Below are 11,390 nucleotides of genomic sequence, written 5' to 3' on the forward strand. Positions count from 1 at the left end.
AAACTCTAGCTCTGGTTTGTTCATTCACTCACACCTTAGCAGTCAGTGCTTCACACAGAGCTGGGGCTGTTGATCAGATACAGAGTTGAGCGAGATGCACGGAGCTCACACTGGGGTGGCCTTGCAGGCTGCTCCCAGGTTCTGCGATTCAGTCCATTCTGATTGAGACTTCTCAGGGAGAGCTGCCGCTGAAAAGTAGCTGTCTCGTTTTCTGCCAGTTCCTGTCTTGCAGTTTCACAGAAGACCTCACGGGGTGCTTCTCTACCACCAGGGCTGCAGCGGCAGGTGGCCAGCTCAGGACGTGGCATCCTGGGACTGCATTCTCACTCTGTCCCCAACTTCCTGCACATCCCAAGGTTGCTGACTGCCCCTCTTGGATTAGCTTACATTTTCTTCCCTTTGTAAAATGTGCAAAGCGGAGATCAATGTTCGGTGAGATCTAGCTGAGCACTGACATGTTACATCCCAAGCCCAGCTTCTGGCCAGCAGTGGGGCTCGTGATGAGAGGTGGGCAGGGCACTATTTGGGGTAGGATTTCCCTTGTCCACTGCTTTCCAGTGCTGGCCTGGAGGGCTCTGCCAGTGAGGTGATAGGCTGGTGCTGAGGGCAAGGCGCTGCTCACAGACCTGAGCAGAGGGGGGCTCTGCAGCCACCTAATCCACCACCCACCCCTCGACCCCGGCCCCGAACCTTGCAGGTATACCCTTTGCTCCCTGGCCCGACCACCGTCATGACCTATGACTTGTGCCTCATCTTCCCGGCCCTGGCCAAGGCTGTCATTTACGTGTCGGACATTCAGGAGCTGTACGTCCGTGTGGTTGACAAGGTCAGTGGAAGCTTCATGACGGGGTCCCCTCAGCAGAACTGGAGGAACGGAGAGTGAGGCAGCTGTGGGATGTTTCCTGTGGCCTTCACTTTTGTTCCTGGGGTCTGCATCCCTTCCCCTGTGAGGCTGCAGAGCTATCTTCTATCTCCTTCGCTCCATGTTAAGGATGTACAGTCCCTCCAATAAGGGACTTCTTCATCCCAGGTGACATCCCCATGAGGCTTGGCAGTAAATCCTGCTGGAAGTTGCCTCTAAATTAGCTGTGACCTGGGAATTCTTGTCTTTTAGCTGGTGTAGGTTATTAACCAGCCAGGCACACATCTTGCTGAGCATGGATTTTCCCCCAAAAATACAGGTTTTGGGTTCTCTGGAGTTTCAGTGACAAATGAATACAGCTCACCCATGCCAAGCACCATTGCAAAGAAGGACAAGGAATAGATCTTGTTTTATCTTTCATGTCAATAGGGAAATTTTATTACTCCAAATATCTGAGAGACTGAAGCTGGGCTTCCAGAGGGTTGTGGTCAGGATCCTGAGTGGATAGAAGGGCTGGTAACTAAAAGGGCATCTTAGGCTCCTTAAGAAGCTAATGTGCTCTACCCAGCCTCACATACTCCTCCTATAATCTCATTTCCACTGCTGTTTGCTAATTTTCTGTTTCTTCGCTGTGTATTTCTGAGTTCACTGTGTATTTCTGTGTATTTCTGAGCAGCCCACAGCCACCATGTGCCGGTTCTGGGATTGGGCCCAGGGCTGCCCAGCATCAGAGCTCTCGAGCTTTTTGTTGGTCATTCGAAGCTGGGCTTCAGCATGTACTGATAGCAGAGAAGGGGTGCTGTGGGCTGAGAGTGTCTTCTGGGTGCATTGTTTGTCTCCAGAGCAATGTGGTGTATGTGTGGTGAATTAAAAAATTGTACTTCAGCCCTGGATTTGTATTTCCAGGTGGAGAGAAAAACCTGGGTCATCTGCTAGCATCTTCTATACCAGCAGAGGTTAAGTCATCTTCCCAGTCTCTGTGCAGGGTGGAGGACTTTCCTAATTGCTTTTCTGGGCTGGCAGTGAACGTAGGAGGCCAAGTTAGGGCCGTCTTTTCCCCGGAGGGTCTCCCTGCCCCACATTGGTGGGACTGACTCAAGCAGGTGAAAGTCGGTGTCTGGAGAGTCTGACAACTTCCCCACTTTGTGAGGCGTGGGTCTCCTTTGGTCCTCTGGAGAGGAGGTGAGACCATTTCCACCTTCCGACGAAGGCTCAGGGCTAAAATCGGGGCCTTTGCATTCTTTGTGACCTCCTTCGCCAGCAGTGACTTGCAGAGTCATCTCAGGGAAGGCTGCTTTGGAGTTCTGCTCACAGCTGGACCAGAAACTTGGTCTGTAAGAAGAGCCTTCTGTGATGTTTAATGCAACTGTGGACAGAAATCTGTTTCAGAATCAGTCATCCCATTCCTCATGAGAACTAGGTCCCCTGGAAGCAGTCCGTGCAGTCCTGAGTTCAGAGCCTGTAAACACAGCACCCAGGGAGCTGGCAAGTGCACTGCCCTAGAGGGGGTGCAGGGAAGTTCTTGTTTTCAGAGGCCGACTTTGATCCATCATTGAGTTCAGTGATTTACTCTTTTTCCCAGCATTTTCCGTGCCTGCCCAAGTATCCTCGTTAAGCCACAAAGTCTGAATCACAGAGGTGGATGCCCAGATCCAGTGTGTGTCAATTTCCAAGACAAAGAAAAAGTCTTGGGGATGTTAAAATCTGTCCTGGGGATGTGGCAGGGTTCAGATTGGCTTCCCAGAGCATCACATTCAGGACTGTGACTTACAGACAGGAGGCCTGTGTTTTTTTTGTTTGTGTGTTTGTTTTGTTTTGTTTCTCTAAAAAGGATTGCAGCCTCAGGAACTGGCTCATTTTCCGGTAGGTAAAAGGGCAGCTGGCTGGAAATTCAGCCAGAGGGACCCAGAGCACTGAGTATCCCTCCTCTTTGTTGTCTGACTTTGCTGGCATTCTCCCCTCTGGGTCCACCATCTGACAGGTTGGGGAGGTGCTGAGGAAAGGCTCTGGTGGCCCCTGGCAGGTGGAGGGGCTGCATCACCAGCCCCATCTGAAAGGCATCTTCTTGAGCCTAGGCAGGCAGGGGCTTCGCCTGCAGCCCCCGTGTCCTTGCCTGGAATGTGATTCTGGTCAGATGCTTCCAGTTCCATCTGTCCAATCCAGGTCACACAACCAGCACCCCAAGGCCGTGGGGTAGGCCAGGACTAGCAGGAGGAGACTGAGCAGAAGGATGAGTGAAAGGAGGGGAACGGGTGCTTATCAAGCACCTACTGTGTGACAGGCATTAGCCCAAGTCATGAGGCACAGAATGTGGGCTCAGCATGAGTGCATGGCAAAGAGTCTAAGAGGTTTAATCATGTCAGTTCCACATGAGTCAGCAGCACTAGAAAGAAGCCAGGAGAATTAGTCTTTGGCCAGATTAATAGGAGTATAGAGTTGAGAATGAAGGAGGTTATAAGGTCTGCTCTAATCAGACTTCACTGGACTCCTGCATTTGTCCCTGTACTCTGCTTAGTCAGATACAGGCAAGCTGGATTTGGGTCTGGGAGGGTCTGGAGACCTGTTGCTTGAGGGTAGCCTGGCCTAGGGAAGAGCAGACCCCAGTCCCTGGGCCCAAGTCTGAAGTGCTGACTGGAAGCAGCTGGATGAGACAGGGTAGCAGCCTCAGAGCACTGGGCTGGGACCTGCGGAGCCGTGGGAGATGAAGTGGCTGGCCCATGTGGGGTGAGCCGCCCACAAAACCAGGCCTCTCTTGGCAGAGGAGCATGGTGCTGGGCATCCTGAGGGGCCTTCTCACTACAGCCTCTTAGCCGCAGCCTCCTTCCCTTGAGAGGTCCCTTCCAGAAACATCCCCGGCCAGCACAGCGTTCTGGCGCCCTGTACCTGAGCACCATGCTCTTTCCCCAGGACCTCGTTCAGGTGAAGGTGCTGCTGCTTGGGGCCGTGAGGATCCGCACCCCCATCATGCAGATGAGGATGGGCACCCAGGTGAGGGGACCTCCTGGGCTCTGAATCCTGGTTCCCAAAGAGCCACTGCTATAACCCTGTCCTCGAGCTACAGCGCTTCTCCACCTCCTCCATCTGCCCAGCCTGGGTATCTAGGGGCGCAGTGGCAGCTTCCCGCCCACCCCTACCCAGACTGACACCCTCTTGCAGCCACTGATGAAGGCCTGCTTCCTGCTAGCCTGTCACCTTCCCACACCTCAGATAGCACGAGGCGCCTAACAGGAGTACGGTGACGGTGGCACTTACTCCACTCCATGCTGTCTTGGACATTAATCCATTTGGTGTTCATAGCAGCCCTGGGAGGCTGGTGTCAGAACCATCTCCACGTCGCAGATGAACAAATGAATGCGCAGAAAGCTTAAGACTCATGTCAGGGCCACACAGCTAGGAAGTGGCAGCACTGGCAGTGGACTGGGCAACCCGGTGCAGCACCCACTGTGGCCTTTTGCCGTCTCGCCTCCAAGTGTGCCCTCAGCAGACTCTCAGCAAATAGAGACTGAAGGAGCCAGGGACCCCACCCGTGGGTGCCCTGTGAGCAGGGACCCCAGCTAGATTAGGAGAGAGGGGCCCGGAGGAACCAGCACTGTGGGGCAGGGCAAGCTGTGCTGCTGGGGAACACACAGCCTCCTAGAGCTCCAGGGACTCCTTCCAAAAATGGGTCTCTTGGCCATGGGGAGGCGCAGCCAGCGGCAGGGGAGGCACAGCATGGGGAAAACAGTCCCGCCTCTGGTTTAACTGTTTGGTATTTCATCAAAATTCCCAAACTTGTGCCATGTCCTTCTCTAGCTGGGGAAGAATTGGGTACATCTCCCACTGCTTGAAGGAGGCAGCACAGCTTCTGGGGGCATTCCCAGTGCTGGCACCCCACTGGTCACCAGGCCTGACTTCTCCCCACTGATGTCCATCTATATCACCTGGATCACCAACCACCAGAACCCTTTCTCGTTTGGCAATGCCATGCCAGGCCTGACCTTCCACTGGTCTGTCACCAAGCGGGACATCCTGGATCTCCAAGGGCAGCATCACAAGGTAGGTAACCACCCACCCAGAGCCCACCTCCCACCTCTGTCCCAGGCCAGCACCCCGAGGGGCAGGGAGGGTTCCTGCCACATTGTCCCACAGGAAGTCCCCACCTTCACACCCAGAGAGACCCTTTCTGGCCTCTCCCAAGGCTCAATCCGACTTCCTTCTCTCAAACACTAACCACACAGACAGGGTAGGTAGGTTCCTCTCCTAACAGAAGTGGCCACGGGGGAAGTCACAAAAGTCCTGGGAGGTCAGAATCTGCAGCTTCTGACCATTTTCTGAGATGATTTCTGGCAGCCCTCAGTTTCTCCTGGTTTATCCCAGGGGCTAAACTCCCCTTCCCTTAGCCCTGTGAGAGGCCCTGGCTCCTCCTGAGACGTCAGAGCTAGAAGGTGCCAGGGAGAATCTACTAAGTCCCTCTTTGTGTTAACCAAGGCCAGAAATGGGAAGGGACTTGCCCAGGGTCGCCCAGCAAGCCAGGGGGGAAATGGGACTGGGCACCAGCCCCTGTAACTCCAGGCTCAAGCCCAGGTGGGCCTTGGGCACACAGGACCCAAGCAGAGGATGGATTGAAAGGTTGCTTCCTGCCCACTCCAGAGACAGCGGGGATAGAGGCTAGGGGAGAGGCCCAGGCTCGGGAATGGGCTTTCCCAAAGGCTGCCCGAAGCTCATCTAGAGTAGGACGAATGCCTCCCCACCCAACTCAGTGGGAACAGGGTCCTGTCCCCAGTGCCTGGGGGCTCTCCCAGATTGCTCTAATGGAACACAGGCAGTGAAACTTGTTAACAGATATCCCAAAACAAAGCAGTCTTTGGGGACACATTGCAAAACCCAGCATTGCTCTGGGGACCTACACACACTGAAGGCTGTGAGACGTCCTGTTGTGAAGACCCCTGGCTTGCGCGGGTTGGCCCAGTGTTTTCCAAATGCACATTGTGAGATGCAAGCAGGGCGGGGCCTGTGTGCCTTTGCTGAGGGTAACATGTCTGTGAGACCCAGCCCTGAGAAGCTCTCAGTCTGCAGAGGGGTGACAGCAGCTCATTGCAGTGGGATGGGCATCCATGTGCGTTGGGTGCTGTGGGAGCCCAGAGCTGGGGCCGAACGAAGGCTTCACAGAGGAGTCGTGTTTCAGGATAGGAGGGACTGGCAAAGGCCTGGAGGTGGGAACTCACTTGATGTGTTGCAAAAGTAGCAAGGAATTCTGAACTTAGGGTCTGGGGTGCCCCTTCACACGGGGAGAGGCTGACACTCACTGTGTCCCAGTGGCCATCAATATAATCATCTGTGTTTATTTAACAAACATGCACAGAGCACCCGACAGAGGCTGAGGTGCCCTTGCGCACTTTCCAATATTGCCTCGTCCAGTCCTCAGGTGAGGCCTGTGGGGCAGGGGCCACAGGGGCTGCTGCCTGCTGATGTCCCTGAGGTGGGGAGGAGCTGGGAGGGAGGGAGTCAGACCAGTTTCCTCTTGGACAATCACATGTTAGTTCAGATGATATTAGTCATAGGCCCAGGACTCAGGCCCGAGGGGTGTCCACCTGGTCTGATCGGAGGCCAGTGGGGGCTCAGGGAACAGCTTTACCTGCCAGCGAGTGACTGCCCCTGAGCCAGGCTGGGAGGCCGAGGAGGCAGCAGTCCTGAGGGGCCTGAGAGAGGGGACTTACACAGGTGGTGGACACATCTGAAGTCTTGCAGAGAAGGGGCCTGGAGTTCCCAGGTAAGTGCTGTCACCATGGGCTCAGGGAGCCACCAGGGCTTTGGAGCACCTGGGCGTCCCAGGATCAGATCTAGGCTGACGTCATGAGGCTGATCATCTGCTGGACTGAGCTCCTCCCCAGGCCCCTGTGTGTGTCTGTGTGGATCCTGCAAGAACGTGGCCAGACAGAGCCAGCCAGAGGGGCCTGGGACGTGGAACCGGGGTTGTTCTGAGACGGTGGCATTGAGGACCAGGATGTCTCCGTGAGAGGAAGGAGCAGTTAGGTGGTGCCTTGCCCAGGCTCAGTCCTGGCACAGTTACCCTGAGCAAGATCCTGGTGCTGGAGTTGTGCATGCTGCCCTCCGAGCTCACATCCTGGCAGGTAAAGTTTTCCCTCACTGGGCACGGAGGGAGAGGCCTGTGTTTCCAGGCTCCTTGAAGGAACTGCCATTAGGCTGCACGAACATGAGCCTGCCTGCCTTTTGTCATCCTATGTTTGACCTCTTCTTTTTTTTTTTTTCCACAGGGTCTTGCTGTGTTGCCCAGGCTGGAGCATAGTGGAGTGATCACAGCTCATTGCACCCTTGAACTCCTGGTCTTAAGCAATCCTCCCAGCTCAGCCTCCTGAATAGCTGGGACTACAGGTTCATGCCATCACACTTGGCTATTCTTTAAATTTTTTGTAGAGATGGGATCTCGCTATTTTGCCTCATGCTGATCTCAAACTCCTGGCCTCAAGTGATCCTCCCATCTCAGCCTCCCAAAGTGTTAGGATTACAGGTGTGAACCACTGCATCTGACCTCTACCTATTGTTAGTCATTTGTGTCTTTCCTCTTTATATCTACATCAGTTTTTACCATAGAGTTGTCTATATTACTCATCCTTTTCAAAGAAAGTTTTTTATTTGATTGATCAAATTCACTTTTGCTTTCTAATTCACAAATGTATACGTTTACCTTTGTTAGTTCCTTTGTTTTATTTTCTTGGAGTCATTTTGCATTTTTTCCTATTCCTTGAATATTCAACTTATCTCCTGTTTCCTTTTATAAAATAAACATTAACTCAAAAATAATACATGCTCATCTTTTTTTCAAATAACTCAAGCAACATATAAAAGTTGAAGTGTTGGGAGGCCAAGGTAGGTGGATCACCTGAGGTCAGGAGTTCAAGACCAGCCTGGCCAATATGGCAAAACCCTGTCTCTACTAAAAATACAAAAAAAAAATTAACCAGGCGTAGTGGCAGTGGCCGATAATCCCAACTACTCTGGAGGCTGAGGCAAGAGAATTGCTTGAACCTGGGATGTGGAGGTTGCAGTGAGCTGAGATCACGCCATTGCACTCCACCCTGGGCGACAGAGCAGGACTCCATCTCAAAAAAAAAAAAAAAAAGTTGAAGGAGACAAAGCAAAATATAAGATAATGATCATCTCAGAGTCTTGCAATAATGATTTATTGTCAATGCATGATGATCATTATTCCAGATATCTCTCTAAACATTTAAATAGATAGGATATAGAGAGATATTATTTTACAAAATATGGTCATGCTAATTATAAAATAAAACATAAATGAAATTTTAAGAAAAAAGGCTAAAGTAAAACTGTAGGAATTATTTATTCAAAATTTTCAGACTTTTTTTTTTCAAAAAAGATGTTAGTTCCTCAAAGATCTCTTTTAAAAAACATGATTATGAAACAATGAAATTAAAGTCATTATTATTAACAAGTTCCAATTTTCAACTGTATGTTTTCACTTCCTGGTAAGAAAAATAAAGAAAATAGAGCACTTATACTTTCTCCTACCTCTCCTCCTTCTCACTCATGATTTTGTACATTTTATCATTTTTTTTTACATTGTCAGCCTCTATAATATTAGTATTCTGCTTGGTAACCATACTTCTCACAATTTAGTCTTACTTATTTAAGTGAATATTTAAGTAGATTTGATGTCAAACACTAACCTTCTCATGGCTTTTGCATTTATGAATTTTAATATTTTAATCACTTCTTTGTTGCTTTGTTTGAATTGTTCCAAGTAAATTTTTTTCAAAAAGGATCATGGTTGTTGTCTGCCCTGAGCTTTTTCATGCTTGAGAAGGTCTGCCTGTTACATACATATATATGAACAGTTTAGCTAACTGTAACATTCTTGTTCATACTTTCACTCTGAGTTTGTAGATTTCCCTCTCTCTCTTCTGGAATGGGGTGTAGATATGGACAATTCTGAGAACAAGTTTCCATCTAGTATTGTGTATTAGCTATTTATTGCTGCAGAACAATTTTTCCCAAAACTGAGCAGCTAAAAATAACACGTACTTATTATCTCACAGTTTCTGTGGGTCAGAAATCTGGAAACAGGTTAGCTAGATGATTCCGGCTTGGAGTCTCTGTGAGGTTGCAGCTAAGCTGACAAATGGGGCTGCAGCTACCTGAGGCTCACCCAAGGCTGATGGATTTTCTTCCAGGCCCACTCAGCTCCTTGTGACATGGGCTTTTTGAAGATTTTGATGGCAAATTACTCCCTTGATGAGTGACTGAAGAGAGAGAGAGGAGAGAACTCATGCTAGAATCCACATCTTTTTATAACCTAAATTCAGAAGTGACATATCGTCACTGTCACTTCCTGCTGCCTTCTGTCACCTACAGATGAGCCATTAAGTCCAGCCCACATTCAAGGGGACAGGAAGTAAGCACCACCTCAGGCACAGAAGAACAGAAAGAAGTTGTGTGCATATCTTTAAGACAACCACATACCAGGAACTGCTTTTTTTTGGTATAGAAACTATCTTTTTTAAAATTTACCCTTGACATTTGGAAACTTCATCCAGCTATGTCTGAGTTGCAAATTCAGGTATATCTTTAAAATAATTTTCTTTGATTACATCTTCACATATTGTTTTTATTTTACTTATTCTTTCTTCTTTTTCAGGAAAATGAATTATATGTTGGATTTCCTTTAGTTTCATATTTAATATATCTGTAATTCTCTCCATGGAAAAGGCAGGAGCACCTGGTGCGGGGCTTGCTTGGGGAGGGAGAAGCTTCTCAGTTGGTTGGGGGAGGGGGACGTATGTTCCCTGCGCCTTTGGAGGGGAGGGGGGCCTCAGCATTGGAGGCTTGGGAGTTGTGGGGTGTACCCAGGATTTGAGGGGTGAACTCCAGGAGGCTGAAGATGGACCCCAGGAACTGACGGATGGACCCCAGGAGATTGGGGGTAGACCCCCAGGGCCTGAGGATACATCCCTGGGTCTGGTGGGTGCACTCCCGGGCCTGAAGGTGAATGGCAGGGGCTGCTGGGTGCACCCCTGGGGCCTGGGGCTGAACCCCCACTGATGGGGGAGGATGGACCCCTGGGGCTGGTGGGTGAATCCCATGAGCTGGTGGGTGGACTCCGGGGGCTGATGGGTGAACCCTGGGGGCTGGAGGATGGACCCCTGATGTGGGGTTGCACCACTGGGGCTGGGGGGAGGACCCCTGGAGCTGGTGGGGGCAGCTGAGGTGGTCCCAGGGGCCCTGAGGGTGCAGGCCCAATGGGGGGCATGGGTGGCAGAGGCAGACCTCCTGGAAGGAGCAGTGGCAAAGACTCAGACGGCGGCAGCCAAGGGGGCAGATCGTTCATCAGCGGGGGTGGAGGCCGCTTCACCCCAGGGGTCCAGTGGAGAGGCTGGGGCTTCTCCATCTTAAAGTGGAACTTGAGGAAGAACTGCTTGATCTCCCGGTTCCAGTGTGTCCAGAACGTGCCTTCCACCTTGTTGATCTCCCTGCTCGGCACCTTGAAGGTGATGGTCTCGTAGGGCTCGGCGGCCATCAGCAGGTCATGCCAGCGCCGGTCCGGGGGCTTGATCCTCTGTTCGCAAGCAGACATGAAGCGGTGGCACAGCATGATGCCACCTCCTTAGCCTCCTTGGCTGCTCACTGGGCCAGGTTGGTCTGGTGCTTCTTCCCCTGGGTATGTGCCAGATAGCTCCCCTTCTTGTTGAGAAGCATCAGGCAGAGCTTGCATTCTTAGGGGCCCAGGTGGTTTTTCATTAAGTATGGGTCCTTATTGATGTCAGTGGTTTCCAGGGCCGGCTGCCAGAGGTGCTCCCTGTGGTCATGATTGCTCTCAGAGGAGGAGGCCATGCCCCTGCTCCTGGTCTTGCCCCCAGTGAGATGCTGAAAGTCCATGGTGACAGCCTTGGGCTTTAGCAGACTGGGAGACACCAGAGCCTGAGGCCACGCTATGGCCTCCTTGATCGGCCACTGCCACGACTTTGTTTGGTGCACCTGTAGTAATTTGTTATAGTAGCCTGGACTAAGCCTGTCCTCAATACCTTTCACCAAATCTGTTATCTCCTTGGCCCCAGGGAGGCATCTAACCTTAGTTCTCAAAATTCAAGAGGTTAACAGTCATCAAGCCTGTCTATTATGAGCCTTTGAATGCTGCAGCTCAGTTGTCACTGCTTCTTCTCCCGTCCTCACCCTCTGTAGTCTCCTCTGCCAGAGGCTGGATCATTGAGAGTGAGGAGACCATATTTCCCATTCAGCTTCTCCCACTTCCTGGGTATTCCTTGTTTTTCTCTGCATCCTGCTTTTGCCCTTAGAGCTGGTTGATCCATCACAGAACCATTCGATGGGCCTTTCAGAACCATGACGCAGTTCTTAGGAAAATCTGTGTTCTAATTAAGATATAAAGAAGCACAGGTTCTAAGACCAGACACCCTGGCTTCGAAATCCAGCTCCACTACTCACTAGTTGGTTGTCTTAGCCAATGTTTGTATAAGACTAACACCTTGTTAAACTCCTACCTTAAAGTTTT

General features: G+C 51.1%; 1 protein-coding gene and 1 pseudogene across 1 annotated transcript; one reads left to right on the forward strand and one right to left on the reverse strand.

Annotated features, from left to right (window-relative positions):
- Window positions 1–703: 703 nt before the first annotated feature.
- LOC129032844 (nuclear pore membrane glycoprotein 210-like) lies at window positions 704–7,655 on the forward strand. Its single transcript, XM_054480805.1, has 4 exons — window positions 704–826; window positions 3,770–3,850; window positions 4,655–4,897; window positions 7,117–7,655. The coding sequence occupies exons 1-4, from the start codon at window positions 731–733 to the stop codon at window positions 7,216–7,218; spliced, it is 522 nt and encodes a 173-aa protein (XP_054336780.1). The 5' UTR covers window positions 704–730; the 3' UTR covers window positions 7,219–7,655.
- A 1,982-nt stretch (window positions 7,656–9,637) lies between these two features.
- LOC129032843 (splicing factor 3A subunit 2-like) lies at window positions 9,638–10,759 on the reverse strand (annotated as a pseudogene).
- Window positions 10,760–11,390: the final 631 nt, after the last annotated feature.

Source organism: Pongo pygmaeus, chromosome 2, assembly GCF_028885625.2.
Source record: "Pongo pygmaeus isolate AG05252 chromosome 2, NHGRI_mPonPyg2-v2.0_pri, whole genome shotgun sequence".
NCBI classification, from domain to species: domain Eukaryota; kingdom Metazoa; phylum Chordata; class Mammalia; order Primates; family Hominidae; genus Pongo; species Pongo pygmaeus.

What these genes read in the sequence shown, in the direction of transcription:
- LOC129032844 (XM_054480805.1), top strand. Translation starts at nt 731, where the DNA reads ATGACCTATGACTTGTGCCTCATCTTCCCGGCCCTGGCCAAGGCTGTC. An exon ending in ACGTCCGTGTGGTTGACAAG is followed by an intron (nt 827 to 3,769) that starts GTCAGTGGAAGC and finishes CTCTTTCCCCAG; the next exon opens with GACCTCGTTCAGGTGAAGGT. An exon ending in AGATGAGGATGGGCACCCAG is followed by an intron (nt 3,851 to 4,654) that starts GTGAGGGGACCT and finishes GTCCTTCTCTAG; the next exon opens with CTGGGGAAGAATTGGGTACA.